General features: G+C 39.9%; 1 protein-coding gene across 1 annotated transcript in view; it reads left to right on the forward strand.

The window, feature by feature from the left end:
• The window catches only part of SLCO5A1 (solute carrier organic anion transporter family member 5A1), an 87,618-nt gene that overhangs the window by 19,412 nt on the left and 48,794 nt on the right, over positions 1-19,412 (forward strand). The window contains exon 2 of the mRNA XM_009461686.2: positions 15,765-15,897. Within this exon, the coding sequence (XP_009459961.2) occupies positions 15,765-15,897 (133 nt within the window). The remainder of the gene's footprint in view (positions 1-15,764; positions 15,898-19,412) is intronic.

The raw sequence follows: 19,412 nt of genomic DNA on the forward strand, positions 1-19,412 counted from the left end.
CTAGAAAAAAAGGTCACTGAATTGCTTGAGTAAGTAAAATCTAAGTCATGAGATATATTTTATTTTCATTGGTACTTAATACCTTATTTCCTAAGCCTGGCTGAGTAGTTTCTATGTGCTCAGGGATCAGTACCAGCTCCCATTTTTCTGGGGCGTTCTTGCTCTTCGGTGCTCTCAGAGTCAGCCTGGCAGAAAGGGATGCCCCAGGGTGGCTCAGGACGGCCTGGAGGTTCCCCAGCTGCCGCAGCCGGTACTGAGGCCACCCGTTCTGGGACTACCTCTGCTAAATGCTCAACTGATACACTGGTGACATATGTAAAGGGCACGGGGCCAGCTCTGGTCCTTCCCTTACCTGGGTAAGGACTTCGGAGATGTCTCGAGGCAGCATGGCCAGGAAGGAAAGGTGAAGAGGTTTCTTGTCTCTTGGCATCCTTCTTTGCAAAGCATGATGACTGTTTCTGCAAGATCTACTGTGTTAGAGATGAAAGGAGAATTTATGGGATAATTTCATGCTTTATTGGGCCAGAAAGGACTGTTATGTTCATTTACTCTGACATCTGTGTTGAATCACATTTCATTACTGCGTTATCCCTATGCAAAGCTCTATTTATATAAAACCATTTAGCTTAAAATGAGCCACTCACGGTTACAGAGAGTCTGCCACATCCCTAGGAATATAATATAGGTAATTATCCTGTTAAAAAAGTTACTGCTATGAAAGCGTGCCTGAAGTTGGCTGAAAGTCATTTGTACGTAGCCTCTAGCCACCATGTTTTTCATGTCTGTCTGCTAAATGTGAAAGCATCTTTTACTATTGGAGAATAACAATATGCTTAATAATCTGCTAATCTAAGTAGTTGAGAAACAAAGCTGTCATGTCTAATTCTACTCACAGAAGAGAGAAGGAAACAGGATGAACAGTCTGTATTTAAAAAAATTGCAGACTAAATAAAAGGATATTGGCCAATTTTCCCCAAAACATGTCAGCTGAATAATTAAATCACCTAATTAGTGAAAGTAACTATAGCTGATTTTAAATTTTTCAGTTTTTGTAAATCAATCATAGAATCATAGAATCATAGAATCATCAAAGTTGGAAAAGACCCTTAAGATCATCGAGTCCAACCGTTAACCTAACACTGCCAGGTCCATCTATACCATGTCCTCATGTATGGTGTTTTGAAATATCTTGGAAGGATCACTGTAATGTAAATAATTTTCTCTCTTGGCAATGCTAACACTGCAATTAGTAATACTTCTATATTTTATTAACATATTAACATATATTACTGTGACTGGGAATGAGCTGCAAATGGAGCCCTATATCACAGTGACAATTTATATCTTAAAAAGGAAGACAAATGTAATTATAATATTACCATTAAGGAGAAACTTTTGTAAGAGTAATTACTTTTTCAATGCTACACTTCGTGTTTAAACTACGCCATTTAGTAGCACTGATAAAGATGTTCTGATGGTTATCCTCTGGCAAATGATGATTCAATTAAATCTTGATTTTTTTGGATATATTGATTTAATATTTTTTCATGTAGAAAAAAATATTTATTTTTAATAAGGTTGAAATATTTAACTTACATTGCATTATTTTGACCTTTATATAGGAATACAGGTTAGCATTTTAAAAAATCTAGTTATCTTTACTTGACACACAGACAAAACCAAACCAAACCATGTAAAACACATTACTTAATAATGTCAAACCAAAATATTTTCATAATTTTGATTTGATTATTGACTTTGCATGTCAATATCTACTTTTTCCTGTGAGATATACTTTCATTTCTTTCAGGACCCTAACTAAAACTGTCTAAGCAATCATATGTGTTTATAGAGTCAGTTAGTTACTAACAAATGGTGTCTGTGGTAGTTTTCTGTCCAAAGCAATAATATGAGTGAATTTCCTTCCTTTTGGTTTCTTAGAAAACTGTATTCCCCTTTTTTCTCCATGACTCTCTGAGATCTCCATTTTATTTTCTCAAAATTTCTTGTGTATCTCTGACAATTCACATCCCTTTATCTATTGGGTTTAGCAAGACCTTTTCAGGGATCAATGGCAGCAGCTCTGAGCTTCTGTGTCCTATTTCATGCGACTGTGTCAAGAGTGCCAGGGTCATTTGGGAACAATTTGTTTCTCCAGGCTGCACCCATTAGCTCCTTAACTATGGGGAAGGAAGGAGGTGGTGGGGCATTTCTTGCTGGCATTTCTGCATAGGCTGGGATGTCTACACAGAAATGAAGATAACCCTTTCCTTAACTCAGGGTTATTTCTTCTTTAATTCAAGGTATTAAATCCCAGGAGTCTTTTAATTCAGTGAATCCAAGTCAGGGCCTAGAAGTTCACAGTGGTCCTGGTATTTGGTGTTGCCACAGAGATATACAGAAGTTTCTTCTGCTTTGCTGATACTAAGGCCATGTCGTCCATGTCAGGCTTGTCATGGCCTGGGTTCTCTGCAAGACCTGTCATTTAGATAATATTGATCTAAGACCTGGCTATCTAGACCTGGCTATCAAAGATCTGGCTAAGCACCATTTCCTTCTAGGTGGTTCTAACTTCTCCTGCCCTAATTCTATTAGAAGTTGTGATTAGAACCATTAAGAACATTTTGCTGTTGCATCAAAACTGAAACCTTTTTTGGTGTGGGCAGTGTGGATAAGACAGGGGAAGCCTGTCGTTTTCATCATCCATCTGTTGTTGTTAAGGAGACTGCTTGAATGGTGAAGAAATTCGTTTTGGTGCTGCAGCAAAAAACTCTGCTCTCTCCAAGCAGAACATGCAGTTGATTGAACTCTCATGTCTATCTTATGATCCAGAGGAGAGACACCTACCCAGAGCCCAAAGCTCAAGTTTTCTTCAGAAACAAACATTTCAGCATAATTCCAATTTTGTGAAAATGCCCAAACAATGTTTGTTCCTATGAGAATAAAGAGCAAATTTTGAAACTTTGGAGGTTTTCATAAAATGGTGGTGTTGTCCTATAGCCAAAATAAATAGCCTCTGCTATTTATAACTGTTACACATGGATGGGAGTGTTTTTCAGACTCTTTGACCTGTAATAATATTTTCAATGTGGTTTCAAATATGGCTATACGGCTCTGCACTTCACAATTAAATTGTTATTTAGTAATTTTTTTATTGAAGCTATTGCAGCTTTCAGCCTTTTTGAATGTAGAAAAATAACTTCTTTAGCAATAATGTTAATAAAACTAACAGGGTCATCTGCAAATTACTGGAATAATGTGCTTTTGCTTACAGGCAGATTTTCAGTGAGATAGGAGTAATGAACTGTAATTCCTGTTGTTTCGGTTGAAAGACGAAAATGTAAGTGCAATTTACAAAGAAAACAAGAAGAAATGCTATTTGGCTTACCCTTCTTTGCAATCTATTTGCAAGAGGTAGTCAAGGGAAAAACAATCGCCAACATTTTCAATAATTAACCTGTGCCTCCTAGGCAGAAACCAATTTTTGAAAGGAAATTAATTCTGAGAGAACATGATTGAAATAATTTCCCCCTTTACTTCTTGGTGCTATTATCTTGCTGGTGGGACAAAGGAAAAATGAACATATATATAGAAATTCTTTGACTATCAGTACCTAACCTTCCCTTTCCCTTTCTACCCTTCTATGGAGATATTTGGTCTATCTCCATTTCTTCCTCACAGTTTCTTTCCTAGGCACAAAGGGTCTGGTTTTGGATAATGATGAAGTATGCAAAATGTGTGTCAAACCTGCCTCTGAAAATCAGGTATTTAGGTGTGCCATTACCCAGTTTGTGCACAGTAACAAGTAAAGCCCAGATCCATAGACATTAGGTATTTAATGTATGTAGACTATGCTAAGGAACTGGTACTTATTCCTGGTTTTTCGCATGGTACATGATGGCATACTCTAAAATCTGGTCCTGTGTCTGAAAAATTTCACCAGGCTCTTCCTCTGCTTTTCCTCCAAGAAAAACATTCTCCCATCAAAAAGAAATGAGAGGACCTGAATGATATATTCCTGCCTGCTTGTGCTGTTACACTACCTGAACATGATATAAAGCTAGGACAGATACAAATATGCTGAAATACTCTTCTGAGCTGGGTTCTGATGGTCTTGTAGCTATGGACCTGGGCTTTCTCACTGCAATTTTAAATTCGCCGGATTTAAAAATACTTCAGTCTCTTTCTTTCACTTGATTATTCATGATCTACCTGGTGAGGTCTGCTTGCAGGCCAAATTTCAGCTTTTACTGCTTGATATTTTTCAGTTATGATAACCTAAAGAAAAGGGAGTGAGATGCAAATGAACAACCCAGCCTCACTCCAGGTTAGTTAGAAGTAATACTAAAGAAATGAAAATTAGTGTTAAGAAGTTGAGATCAACAGAGTCTGTAAGCACGTGCCTGGGGATAGTCCCCAATGAAAATTAAATGCGTGTGTGCGCCTTCAGCTGCCAAACCATTAAAAAAACCAAAGCCAAGCAATTAAAAGGCAGAGATGAGATATTCCCATGTGACATGACTTAACGGAAAGAATGACTGTTAGTCAAGAAGCTGCTCCAGTATCTCTTAAAGACAGCCAACAGCTTCAGTGTCCTCCTATTAGGAACATCACCAAGTAATAGGACAGAAGTGCTAAATCCTGCCTGCCTCGTGAGAGTAGCCCCACTAACTTATAGGATCCTACTAGTGTGAGTGATGAATTCACTACTGTGGACTTAGCTTTCACTGTTTGAATGAATGGGAAGTAAGACAATGAAATTAATCTAGCTAGTAATTTCTTGGATTTGGGATGTTAAAGGCTTTTAAAATAATTTGGAGTAGTAGTTTGATTAGGATTTAGGTTATATACAGTAGATAATTTTCTGTGTGGAAATGAACATTACATTTATGACGTTTCATTGAAGGTAACTTTGGGATGCTGACAGATCAAGAATTCAGAAGGGACTGAGGAGTCACTTAGTAGGTATTTACATGAAGGGTCAATGTCTCTGCCTAGTTCCATTAGTTAAAGGTATTCACAAAAGAAAACATCTTTGAGAAACATGCACTTTTGAAAAGTCAAGGTTTGGGAACTCATAGCTAGTGACCTTCTTGGGATATGTTAAGTTGGTTTATGTTTATAATGCAACGTACTGACAGAGACTTCAAAAACTTGAAGGTAAGATGTGGAGCTTTTTTTGAGAACTGATTTCCAGCAAATAACAGCTAAGAGCAAAGTTTTGCCTTTCAGGGCATCTTTGGACATTCTCACTGTGTTCAGCACAAGTTGTGTGTGCATCTGTCTGAGAGCTAAATTTCAATAACAGCGCATCCATAATAACATATTCAATAACAATATTCAATTCAATAACATATTCAATAACAATTCAATAACAGCGCAAATCATAATTCCCTATGTGTGGAAAAACACCTCAGAGGTTTAAAAAGTTGGTTTTCATTGCTCTAAGATTTGTGCATTTAAGTAGTTGTTGACACTTCTGTTTTTAAAAACAAGTTATTGAGGGGCCCAATGCCTCTTAGTCCATGGAGAGAATGCCAGAGCATCTTTGTTCTCAGTTTAGGTTGTGGTCATGCAAGTATAGACAACCTCATCTTTAGACACATGAGCCACTCGCATCAGTGGGGACTTTCCATATGCTTAAAGTTAGAGATAGCTGTATGTGCTTTTGGAATACTGTCACCAGAAGGTTCTTGCCTTTGAATTGGTTTAAGAACTGATAAAACTAATAAAGCCTGATTTGCTTAACTAACTGATCTAAGAATTTCCTCATGTGTGGTATCTAAATTTAGTTAACCACACTGATATGGAAACTGCACTTAGAAATTGCAGCTCTTTTCATTAAACTCTTAAAGCAGATGTGTCTTTTTCATATTTACTTACTAACCACAAGTCATGCTTGGTAATATTATCAGCAAATGTTTATTTATAGGTGAATATAAAAAGAGAAAAGACAGATTCTGAAGAAAAAAAAGAAGTAATATTTGTGTTTCCAAATGAAAGAGTTGTCTCTAAAGAATGGGACAGTCGCCAGTTGCCCCTTGGGTTTTTACTTCCACAGTTCTCAGGTTTTAAGAATGAAGAAATAAAGACTCCATTTTAAGCACTAGAGTAGTTTTTCTTGGGTATATCTTTTCTTAATCCAGGTATCTCTAAGGCTGAAATAACATGGTACAAGTGCAAGCCTTTCTTCTTTGATATTTTCAATGTTTTCAGTTTTTGGATTGGATGCACACACCTGTTGATAGTGTAACCTAAAGACAAGTGCTGAGTCCTGTGAAATTTTGATTTAAGATGAATTGCTTTGTAGTCTCTCTGGCTCCACAGCATAGCAAGTGACTGGGAGCAGCACTGCAGTGGCAGTGTGTATGAGAGGTACACTTTGGGATAGGCAACCTATTTTAGCTTGTTTTGTTTGGGCTTATTTTCCTCGTTTTTTGTGATGTGAGAATGGATCCTGTGAAAATGATTGTAATGTTTTAGAATATGACCACAGATGGAATACAAAGCATAAAACAGCGTAGCTGTTTAAGCCAGGGAATGATATCTGTTTTGATACAAATGATATCTTAGTAATATATCTGTAAGAGAAAAGTAAAAATCTAGTGCTTTACATCTGGCATTGGCAAGTCACTGGACATACTTGTATTTAATTTAACTTGCAGCATTTTTTAATGGAGTGGTAAGCTGGACCATTCATTTTAGTTTGCATGGTAGGCATGTAAAATTATGCTTTAGTTATGCTTCTCTAAAAATTTGTCTCCTAGATCTGTGGAATCTGCTTGTGAAAATAGTGACAAATATATTCTATACAAAGATCAAGGGAGGCTACCGGAATAGTTTTGTTGCTCTAGTTATTGTTTTGAGTGGAGCACTGGATCTGAAGGACTTTTAAAGTCATGGTAACGCTAATACATTTTGAAAGGAAATGATTTAAAGATCTGATCTGTACATTGTTATCTGAACGGCAATAATGCTTAAAGCATTGTTTTTTCCTGAGCAAATAACCACATTAAAGAAAAGCATGTATAGAAAGGCTTGGCTGTGTGTGCATGAAGAAAAGAAGGAAGTGAACTGATTTCCTAACTTAAAAGCCTTTGAGAAGTACGCCTGGCTTCCGCTCACAACTCCTCACAGTTTTGTGTCCTCAGGCTCAAAAGAGTGGTTAAACCTTATGGTTTTTTGGATGGCTTCTGTGTGGGTGAATTTAGACAGGATGAGGTAAATACGCCTTTATGAATGGGAGCAATGTTTCTTTGAAAGCTGCTTTATGCTTGTTCCTTGCTACCCCATCATGGTGCTGGGACATGAGAGGAACAGGGGAGAGCTGAGGCATGTTCCCCATTGAAACCTCTGCCTGTCAGCTTTGTTCTGTGGGGAAACTAAAACCTGACCTAGAGAAATATCCTGCTGCTTATTCTCCAGTGACAGCATAGCTCAGCTTTCCAGGGACATGTGCTGCAGTAGGACTAGAGAGGATGCTATGGTACCACAGCGTGGTGATGCTTCTTTTGCTTGCAAAATCCTGGATGGTAACTCCTGTGACTATCTTTTTTTTTTTTTTTTTTTTTTTTTTATTCTGTAGCCCCCTAAATTTCCTGACACATAGAGACACAGTCAGGATTATATAAAGTTCACCTTGCCATTTCTGATAAAGCTCACTCCTCAGGTGGTAGACAGGTAGTCTATAAACATAAGGCTTTTCTTGCAAATTCACGAATGTTTTCTTTTTTTGCTGTTTTTGTTCTGCCTTGTGCTGTTCTTTCGGTAAGAGTGTTGTTCAGCAGGTAGGACACTGAGTTATTGCTTTGGTGAAGTAAATTATACTCCTGGACTTTCTACTCTACTGCATGACTATGTGTCCTGGTGTCAGCTGGGATAGAGTTAACTTTCGTCTTGGTAGCCGGTATGGGGCTGTGTTTTGGGTTTAGGATGAGAACAATGTCGATGATGCACTGATGCTTTGGTTCTTGCTAAGTAGCGCTAAGCTCTTGCTAAATAGGTGCTAAGTGGCGCTCACACTGGTCAAGGACTTTTCAGCTTCCTATGCTCTGCCCGGTGCACAAGAAGCTGGGAGGGGGCACAGCCGGGGGGACTGACCCAGACTGGCCAAAGGGCTATTCCATACCATATGACGTCATGCTCAGTATATAAAGCTGGGCGAAGAAGAAGGAAGGGGGGGACATTGGGTACGATGGCGTTTGTCTTCCCAAGTAACCGTTATGTGTGATGGAGCCCTGCTTTCCTGGGGATGGCTGAACACCTTCCTGCCGATGGGAAGTAGTGAATGAATTCCTTGTTTTGCTTTGTTTGCGTGCACAGTTTTTGCTTTGCCTATTTAACTGTTTAATTTATTTTACTTCAGTTATTAAACTGTTCTTATCTCAACCCACGAGTTTTCTCCCTTTTACCCTTCTGATTCTCTCCCCCATCCCACTGGTGGGGAGTGAGCAAGCGGCTGCGTGGTGCTTAGTTGCTGGCTGGGGTTAAACCACGACAGTCCGGGGGATTAGTTTTACCTTTTGTATCTGTTTCCCAATCAATACCCTCATGATAATGACGGTTAAGTTTTTGGAGTAAACATTTGAAATCTACAGATATAAAAGGATTATACCTCTATGTCACTAAGTGGTCCTGCAAAATCTACCAAAATTGCCATGCTATTTTGACAGGAAAAAACATGCATATATATATTTATTTATTTTTTTAAACACTGTGGCTTTTGCAGGATTTTGCAAATTCTAAACTTTCATTGCAAATAGAATAAAGGTCAAATTCTGCTTGCCTTACACATGTATGAAATGAACAGCTGTACTACGGTGACATGCTGCCAAGATTTGAACAATGGGGTCTTTCAGAAATGTTCCTCCTCATCCAGTGATAAACTCTGTGTGGTGACATGTGTGTGCACACAGAGGAGATGACAGGCACTGAGCAATATATGCCTTTGTTTTTACTTCTTAAACCAAAGTGGCTTTTTTAGAACCCAGAAGCCAGACAGCCTGTTGTAGCCCACTAATGTTGTGTACTTTCTGTTAATCTAGGCACGATATGATGCTTGCGACTTTAATTGATACTAGCATTACTAATATAAAAAGACACAGTCAGAGGGTTAACAATGTATGCATTTAAGGATGCCATAGGGACATATGTTATATATTCCCATATGCAAAATGTATTGAAGTTGTCATTTGGTGTGATTAGAGGAGGAAAAGGACATTCAAAGTATTTTTATGACCTCTGTTTCAGTATATTTTTATAGTGTGGGTAGATTAAATAAAAATAAAATCTGGATTTTCAGACCCGTAGAAGATTCAGTCCATCTTATTGTAGTCATACAGACTTTGCTGGAATAGGCTGTATGGAAAGCTTCCTTCTGTTGAAGAAGAATCTCCTATGAATAGAAGCAATAGACAATATTATCATTTTGTCAAATGTTGTTACAATGGCAGCATTCATTGCAACATGTCCCAGGATAACGTTTCCAGTGAATGACATTGCTTGATCTTATTTCGCTTTGGTAGGTAAATTCCATGTGTTGTTCAATTACTGTTCCTTTGACTCCCTCTCTCCCATCCAACATCTTAGCTGTGATGAATGTTTGTGGCTAAGCCTGGCTAGCCATAGCCAGCTCCAGTTTCTAAACTAGGCGGTCTTGCTAGTATGGTGTTGTGCCTGAGATAATATGCCATGCTGAGGCCATACTCAGTGAGGCAGAGAAGCTCCTCAGGTACACAACTTCAAAGGAATTAAAATAACCATGGCTGGATATCATGGGGGCAAATGGGCACTTAATTAACTGTGTCTGAACCAGGATGTTTTTACTCATCTACCATCTGTGTCAGAGGTAGAACCACGGTCTGAAAGCTCAGTTTTGGGAGGGCTGGGAAAGGCTGCCCCTTGTCACTGAAAAGAAGCTGCACTCAGAGGAAGAGGTATGCTTGTTAGTGCAAACTCCTCCCCACAACGCTGAGAGAAAAGGAAAACTTGAAAGAATCTGCAAGCTCTTTGGTCTTTGAAATTGTCTTGTTAAATACCATGTAATTTTAGTAGACTAACCTGTGCTTTGGTTTGAAGACTTAAGATCCTACATCACAGCAGCAGCAAGCTACAACAGGCTTCTGGGGAAAGAGTTTTGCAAGGTCCAGTCTGAGCTGGTTGTGTTGAATGTCATGAGTAGTTCTCAGATGGCTCTAATTCAGCTAGGAGTGGGTGACCTGCAGATGCTCTTTCCTAGAGAGACCCATGTTTCCCGAGAAGTGTACTCAGTGACTTGCCAGCATTGAACGTGCATGGCTAATGCAGTAACTCTGAGGGGTACAATTTTTCATTTCAATGAAAACCAGTTAGAAGAGAATCAGATGAATGTTGTAGCCCATATGTCTATATTAACAATAGTTTCCTCATTTTATCTTTGAAAGATGATTTATTGTTTGGAGTAGAGCTATAACTTATAGAATGTACATCATCTCTATTTTGTCATGGGAAAGGACATATTACTGCTATTTTATAGCATAGTTTTTTTGACTTTTTTAGACTTAGAAATTTGAAGGCAATTTGCAAATCTAAGCACCACTCAAGGTTATGGCTAGGAGGTTAAAGGAGAAATCCTGGTTGTCCTTAAGGGCAATTTAAAAAATCATCTGGATACCATGTGGCCTGCCTCTGCATCACAGTACTCCACCATGTCCCCTGATAAAATGTTTGTTACTTCTGTTGTTGAAACTTCTCAGCTGTTGAATCAGTGCAACTCCCTAGATCAAGATCCCAGATCATGGCCCAAAGAGGGAGGACCAAAAAGAGCTATCTGAAATGCCAGGCAGGGGGCTGAAAGGAAGGTGCTCCTACATCATCTACGTGTTTCAGAACCTTTTTCATCCAGAAGCTGGAGACCTTCTAGTGACGCGAGTGGAAAAAATTATGGAACAGTATTTCATAGAATTTTGTATTTGTGAAGTGGGCTCAGTTTTGATGATGCCCTGATTGAATCTGTTTCCAGTTTAGTTTCATTTCTATATCATCCAGTAATCTTGGTGGCCTGTTTGGGAATCAGGAACCTCTCTATTCCTGGACATTGGGGTGTGTAGCTGTGAGGGCTGTGACCAGAATTTCAAGGGTCCAGGACCCTGGAGCAGCCTGCCAGGGTGACTCTTGGAGATGGCTCTCCCTTCACTTCCACAGCAAGGTTTGGAGGTTTGGGGCAGATTTTTTTAAGTACCTCACTTTGAAATATCAAAATCTTTTACTTGCCATGCCCTATCTTTAGTCCTATTTAGAAGTCCAAATCAGTTTATTGCACTTGGTGTCCAATTTCTGATAGTGGCCATTACTAGGTGCTGAGGAAGATGCTGCAAAGTGTCTTGAAGTGGCAATTGTGGAACTCGCCTGCTCACAGGTTTCCTCCTGCCCTGGACCAGGCACATGGGGACTCTATGTTTTCCAAAAGATCCAGAAAGTTACATGTTGTCTGTGAGTAAGTTATATCAAAAACTTGAAGCCTGACCAGCATACAGTAATTTTAAAATACTTTTGAAATGTTGGACAGCATTCCCTCCTCTAATGGAGCACAGTATACACTCTTATTTTTATCTTTACTGTACAGTATTTCTGCTTATGAAGAAAACCCTCTGAAATTACCAGGTGTACAAAATGCACTGTCTAGATAGTGCTTCTAAGCCTAAGCAGTTGCTGCATTTTGCCTGTTTCAGTGGTGGAACTGAAGCTGAATAAATGCAGCATAAGTATTTTTTCTGAATACTGAAATGAATGGATTAGGTCACTCTTTTACTCCCTTTGTGTTTCCTCTGTAAACTTTTTAGAGATCTGAGTTTGCTGTAGTTGTTTGAATCAATTTTCCAAGCAAACATTTGTAGAACAAAATTTATTACAGTGGATGGAGTTTGTTTTTTTTTTTTTTCCCCTCCTCATGATGTGGATTTTGCAAATAACAGTTACTGTGGGATTTATCTAACCACTTACTGCTAAGGAGCAGCATTACAATGTCTGATGGAGCATTTTAGGCATAGAGAGAATTGTTTACAATCAATCCAGAAGGGAACATGGCTGGAATAAATTTAAATAGTGAACACAGTTCTGGAAACCATTATGCAAAAAAGGCTTCAGCAAAATCTAATTATTTGAAATTGCAGTTTAATAAAAATTGAAAATGTGTTTAAGAAAGAGTAATTTAAAAATGATAAATCTGTTTAATCAATTTGTAGTCTGGAAACATTTTTTTACTATAGGCCGTTTACTTTTTGTGGTAGCTTCTGTGATGTTTTTCCCCTCAATACAGCTCTCAGATTGCAGCCCCTTTTTACTCATGACAATGTTCTTTTTCTTCTTTCTCTTATTTCAAAACATAAGATGAAAATGTACAAGTTATTTTGGTTTAATCAGGCAGATTTAGTGATTTCTTTTTGCTTATTTTTCTGTGAGATATAATTTACTATAACTGGTAATGCAGAAACCCAAGCTCTAACAACTCAGCTGTGCTTCCTCAGGTGCTGCAGTCTAGGACACAGCATGTCTGATTGAGGATGGGACCAAAAAGGATGGAGTTTGCATACTGCCATGGAGAGTGACTGCTCCACAGAAAGCATGCGGAGATAGAGATTTCGCAGTGAAGATGATGTCTTCAGAGAATTAGATAGTCAGTTGTTTTTTCATGTGCTACATAGTGGATCTGCAGCAGCTGAGCAAGAGGTGTTGTACTGCTGGAGCTTGGGTTTTGGTGGTACTGGATGTATGAGTGGACAGCAGAGACCATCCCTTACCACCCCTCTTGCCTTTCGTGCTTACAGCCAGACAGTACGGGAAGCAGGACAGAAGCATCTTAAAACGGAGTACTGCAGGATGCATTAAGGAAGGAATAGACTAGACTAGACTGTTTCAGTTGGAAGGGGCCTACAATGATCATCTAGTCCAATTGCCTGACCACTTCAGGGGTGACCAGAAGTTAAAACATATTGTTAAGGACATTGTCCAAATGCCTCTTCAACACTGACAGGCTTGGGGCATCGACCACCTCTCTAGGAAGCCTGTTCCAGTGTTTGACCACCCTCTTGGTAAAGAAATACTTCCTAATGACCAGTCTAAAGCTCCCCTGGCACAGCTTTTAACCATTCCTACACGTCCCAGGGAGAAGAGATCCGCACCTCCCTCTCCACTTCCCCTCCTCAGGAAGCTGTAGAGAGCAATGAGGTCGCCCCAGCCTCCTTTTCTCCAAAGCTGACAAGCCCAAAATCCTTAGCTGCTCCTCACAGGACATGCCTTCCAGCCCTTTCACCAGCTTTGTTGCCCTCCTCTGGACGTATTCAAGGACCTTCACATCTTTCTTAAACTGTGGGGCCCAGAACTGCACACAGTACTTGAGGTGAGGCCGCACCAATGCTGAACACAGAGGGATAATCACCTCTTCTGACCGGCTGGTTATGCTGTATTTGATGCACCCCAGGATGCGGTTTGCCCTCGTGGCTGCCAGGGCGCACTGCTGGCTCATATTGAGCTGCTGTCGACCAGCACCCCCAGATCCCCTTCTGCAGGGCTGCTCTCCAGCCACTCCTCTCCCAATTTATACTTGTGCCTGGCATTACTCCATCCTAGCTACAGAATCTGGCATTTCAACTTGTTAAACTTCATGCCATTAATGATTGTCCAGTGCTCCAATCTATCTAGATCCTTTTGCAAGGCCTCCTGTCTCTCAAGAGAGTCAACAGCACCTCCCAGTTTGGTATAATCAGCAAACTTGATAATGGTGCATTGAACTCCTGCATCCAGATCATTGATAAATATATGGAACAGAACTGGCCCTAGAACTGAACCGTGAGGAACATTGCTGGTGACTGATCACCAGCCAAATGTAGCCCCATTCACTACAAGCCTTTGAGCTCTGCCCTTCAGCCAGCTCTTCACCCAGTGTGCCGTGAACCCGCTCATCCCACAGTTGGACAACTTGTCCAGAAGGCCGCTGTGAGGGACAGTATCAAAAGCCTTATTAAAATCCAGAAAAACTACATCTACCACCTTCCCTTCATCCACTAGGCAGGTGACCTTGTCATAGAAGGATATCAAATTAGTTAAACAGGACTTCCTGTTCGTGAACCCATGTTGACTGTGTCTGATGATTGCATTATTCTTTAAATGCCTTCAAGTAGTACCCAGTATTACCTTCTCCATAATTTTTCTGGCAACTGAGGTTAGACTAACAGGTCTGTAGTTCCCCAGGTCTTCCCTCATGCCCTTTTTGTAGATTGGAATAACATTGGCTAGCTTCCAGTCAGCAGGGACCTCACCAGACTCCCAAGACCTTTGGTACATGGTCGAGAGGGGTCCTGCCATAACATCTGCTAGTCCCTTCAGTACTCTGGGATGAATCCCATCAGGCCCCACGGACTTGTGAACATTCAGCTGATACAGCTGGTTCCTTACAAAAAAACAATCTTTGGAAGATGGCTATGGTCTTGATGTTGTGGTCAAGATCATATGGATCTTCTAAAAGGTGTTGGAATTTAAGATTGTGAAAACTGACATTGACTTAGTTAAAAAGTTGATGTGGGATTTGCAGAAGCAGAAAAGGAGAAGAGTGGAATTGGCAAGACTTAAAGGCAAGGCAAATGACAGCCTTTAAATTATCCACCTTTCAAAACCTGCAAATGAGAGCAGGATTCCTAAATCTCAGCACTCAGTTCTTGTCAGCAAACAGACCAGATGTTTTTGCTCCTGCTGGTGTCTCAACTATGCCTCTACTGGGAGATGCAGAAAGGTTTCCTGGGTCCCAGGTCCAGTTGCATCTTGGCCCCCTGGTAAGATGTAGTATTTCCTTGCCTCTGTCTCTCCCTTCCTCCTGACAGCACTAGCACACAAGCCAAAGGGGAGCTGCAACATTTTCTCACACATGCCCTGATGCGGATGGTTGAAGGACCAGGACTGGAGACTGCACTCTGAAGAGTATCTTGTAGAAGACACAGCAGATAGGAGCATTCTGTTGCTATCATCTCCCACTCTGTTATTCCAAGTTATAACGATTTTGCTGTCATCCAATGGTCAGACCGTGATGCTATTGGAAAATGTGCGTCTGTATGGTTACACATGAACTACTTATTTTCATTTTACTTGCTTTTAAAATAGGAAATCCCTTTTAAAATAGCATTAAGATTTTAAATTTAAAAGATCAAATGTTCTGAGTAAGGCAGGAGTCTTGCAGGAAATATGGTATATACAGTCTGCTGGCATCAGTTATGTAAAACAGGGGCAAGTTCATGGCTACACAGATAAAAACAGAATTCTGTCAATCTCTGAAATAGAAATATTTGCTTTCTTAACTTTGGTCATTGTTTTAAACCCAGTATTAGTGTGATGGTAACTAAGTCGGAATGTTGTACTTTGTTCTTTGGTGTCTTACACAATTTTTATCCTTTGCTTTTCTGTTTGCTTACCATTAATCATGTTTTTTCTATTTATGTATTATATTTTGTTTCGATTCAAAAGAAATGTTAGCAAATATGAAAAATATTGTCAAAGTCAAGTATGCTTTCCATCCAGAATACCAAAGTAGTATATACTTCCATCCATAATTTGACTGAAAATGTACAGAAAGCAGTAATTTTCTTATCAATATGTTACTTGCAAAAAAGGGCTCTGAAGGTTTTAGGGTACAAAACTCCCTGCTTTAAGAAGCATCTTTTACTTTTGGATTTTACATGTAAATAACTAATGAAACATTCATTTTATTGATGTACGACTCTGACCTTTTATTTTCTCAGCCGTCATGTACGTAATGGGAGCACTCGGTCCCGCAGCTGGATACTTGCTAGGAGGACTTCTTATTGGTTTCTATGTTGATCCTAGGACAACTGTTTATATTGACCAGAGTGATCCCCGATTCATTGGAAACTGGTAAGGATCAAGCATTTTTCAAAACTACTTTCTAAATTGCTGGTAGGGAATTGAAACAGGCTGGGAAATCGTATTGCTTGACGGCTTGTTTAAGGTTGTACAAGGAGGCCAAGGAAGAGGAGGTTTCTGTTGATTACTACACACTAGCCTCTGACAGAGAGGGAATGCTTGCCACAAAAGTGCACGGGGACATTGCATGGAAAACCTCCTGCTTTTGGCTGCTCCCGGGCTGTCTCTGACTACTGTGGGCGCTGACTGACAGTGCTCAGGACAGGGATGGCAGGACAGAATATACATGTTGCAGGAGACCGTTGAGGATCATTGGTGCCCAAGGCCAAGCCCTTCCTGCTGGAAGGTAGATTAATCCCTTCTTTGGTTTTCCAGAGCAGGCAGCATGAAATGCTGAGCTGTGCTGCCCAAATGAGAAATGGTAGACTTTGTTTACCCTGGTCTAGGAGACGGAGGTAGGATGGGGTCAGAACACGGCCTTTCCCGTTTTGTTTCTCAGGGTGATGGCTCATGTTTAGGCAGCAGATGATGTAAACTGTTACATTATTCTCTAGTAAATAGTAGGATTCCAGCAGCGCTGAAATGTAACAGCCATAATCATTAGCTGATGTCTTTGGGCAGCCTTTGATATATGGCCTCCTTGGAAATGTCTTTTTGAGGAAGCAGGTCTTGAGGAGGCTCTAACTGGCTCTTCTCAGATAATTCATAAATCTGCCTTGAAATTTTCATGCAAGCCCCAAAAAGACTTAAGTTCATTATCCCAGGAGGAGACAACTTTCTAGGTGTAGGGTGCAGTGTCAGTTCTCGTGCACTAGATTAGTGTTTGTCACTGTGCCAGTGCAGTCAGATTGTATCCATTTCTGTTTATCCTGCAATGATCTCTCCTGACAGTTTGATGTGAAAAATTTTCTCTTTGGAGTGTTCTTAAGATTTTGAAGATTTATTGCAACTTTATTTCTCTTACTTAGTCCAAGAGCATTGCTGCACAGGACTGTCTAGCTGAATTTTCAGTGAGAGAAAGGCAAACCTGCGTGCTCAGTTAACCTATGACCTTGGAGTTAGTGACTCTGTGCTCTCACAGAAAAGATTTGTCATATGAATGTGCTGCAGTGTTAAAAACGTGCTTTGACTATTCTTGAATAAAAGATTAGAAATCAAAACAAAATATTATGCATTCTTTGTAAAACTATTATATTTCGTGTGTTTGTAAGGACATGTCAGAAGTGGTAGTCAGCATCTGCTCAGTACTTTTCAACAGAAATTGTGAACTGGCCCATAAACATATTTAATAAGTGAAATCAGTGGGCCTATATGAATGTGGGGTAAGCTTTACTTTTCACTTTATTTATAATGCAGCCACTGATGTAGCTGCCTTGTAGTGTGGGAATATCTGTGTGAGTTTTAACTTAAACAGCTCAGGTGAAGGTAATACATCCAAAGCAGCACAGACACATCAGTTTGCCACTTCTTGGGCTGTTTGCACCAAGCTCTGTGCCACAGCGGATGGACAGCCACTACAGCTCGTTTAAAGCTAGCTTGGATATATGTGCAATGTTGTCATAGCCAAATGCATCAGAGAGATCAGGCAAAAAAATGCCTGCCCTTGCTTATGAATTACAAGTTTAACTATCCTCCCTCAAAAGAGTGAGTGGCAGGGATGGATGCCCAGTGCCAGGGATGGATCCCTGGCATCCTACAGAAATGCTGTAACTACTGAGCTCCATGGCGAGAGTTAGGAGAAGACACTTCTTACAACCATTTCTGTGGGCAGGCTTTGAGAACATCAACTGTACCAGGCCTTGCAAGCAAAATAGGGAAAAGAGCCTAGTTTGGGCATTTGGAAGATTTTATGTCAAATCGCTAAATGCATTTCATGTATCTCCAATGTTTAATGTCACCTGAACAAAGTATCTTGGTGATTTCAATTTTGCACGGGGGTGCCAGCAGAAGTGATGCAAATGTGACTGAAGCAAGTGCAGGAAATCTGCTGTCATAGGATCTCAGCAGGCGAGTCACATTCTAGCCAGCATAGAAAAGTAAAAGTAATTTGGTTTCCTTTTTCCATCATGTTGATTAAATCTGTAGAGACTGGCTTTCCCTGAAGGGTGTTCTAGGTCCTTGTATTACTTTTTCATTTTTGGCGCTCTCAATTTTTTCTCTCTATAATTTCTAAAAAGTATCCCCTGCTATCAGATCTCTGGTAATTTGTTTCACAATCTGTGGTGGCCTCTCGTAAAAGTTTGGTGGTGTTCATAGCATCTGCACCTCATTCTCTTTTCTCTTTCTGAAGCTTTGTCTACCCATTAAAATGAAGACTCTCATGGTGTGAGGACTGGTCCTTTGTCCTCTGCTACTCACTGACTGCCCAGTTGCAGAGAGCTCTGGAAGTGTTGACTTTCATTCCACTGAAATCTATTTTCTGGGACCGTGACATTTTCTCCTTGAAGGGAAGTGCCACATAACCAAGTTTATTTTTATTTATGTAATGTAGCAATTTGAAATATAAGAGTAGTCTAGCACTTACTTCAGCTGACACGCTTTTTAAAAGTAGGGTGCAGTTGAGATAAGTTAGTGGGCAGTCGTATTTGAGATTCCTCAGCCTTGTCCTGTTTGAAGTGAATTAGTGTCTTTGATTCTTATCTTTCCTTTATTATAGCTGTAAGGTTTCTAATGTAGCTTATCACAGGGGGCCAGTGGAAAAATTCCATTACTAAAGGAGGTAATGATTACAGACAAAATAGTAAGTACAGCAACTATGGTATATGGCAACAAAAATTACAGTAAAGCCTATTTTTCACTTAAGCTGTTCCTGTCTAAGAGGTATGTTGCATATATGCAGGACAGGTAACTTTGTTTATCTCTTGTCAAACCTGATAAACAAACTAAGTGCTTATTTCTCAGGGTTATTTCTGATCTGATTCTTCCTTGAGTTTCACAGACCTTGGATTTGTGCTCCTGGGTTTTGCACACCTGTGCTTTCTGTAGGTGCTCTGGGCTAAATTACAGGCCAGCTGTCTATGCCAGCCCATCAAATGTTTAAAACTCCTTTTTATTCAAATGCGGTAACTGTAGGGGTATCTGTTAGAAATCATCCATCATGTTGTTGTCTTTGAGAACTGTTAATGTGCTATGTAGGCATCTCATTAGCTGTGGAGTAACCCTTGGCAGTCTGTCAGGTGCTTTGCATCAAATTTTCTTTTGCTGACACTTTTCTGAGTGTTTGCCTAGTTCTGAATCTGTTTAATACTTGGATCTTCCCATATAGTCTTTCATCGGCATTCCACACAAGAATTTTAAAGGAATTCCTCCAGCACTGTCTGGTCCTTCCTTAGCTTTAATTGCTTTTATTTGAGGTCCTAGGGCTTGTGCAGATGCCTTTGAGGTGTTCTTGTGCATATTTTCTTTGACTTTAGATGACAGAAAATAAAGGGCTTTTAATTAATACAGAACCTGTTCTGACCTCTCATTTCCCATTGTAGGCACCCTTATTATTTTTGATATCATCT

The sequence above is a fragment of the Nipponia nippon genome, unplaced genomic scaffold (assembly GCF_047370975.1).
Source record: "Nipponia nippon isolate SJK-2023a ecotype South Korea unplaced genomic scaffold, ASM4737097v1 scaffold_1, whole genome shotgun sequence".
In the NCBI taxonomy this organism is placed as follows: Eukaryota; Metazoa; Chordata; class Aves; order Pelecaniformes; family Threskiornithidae; genus Nipponia; species Nipponia nippon.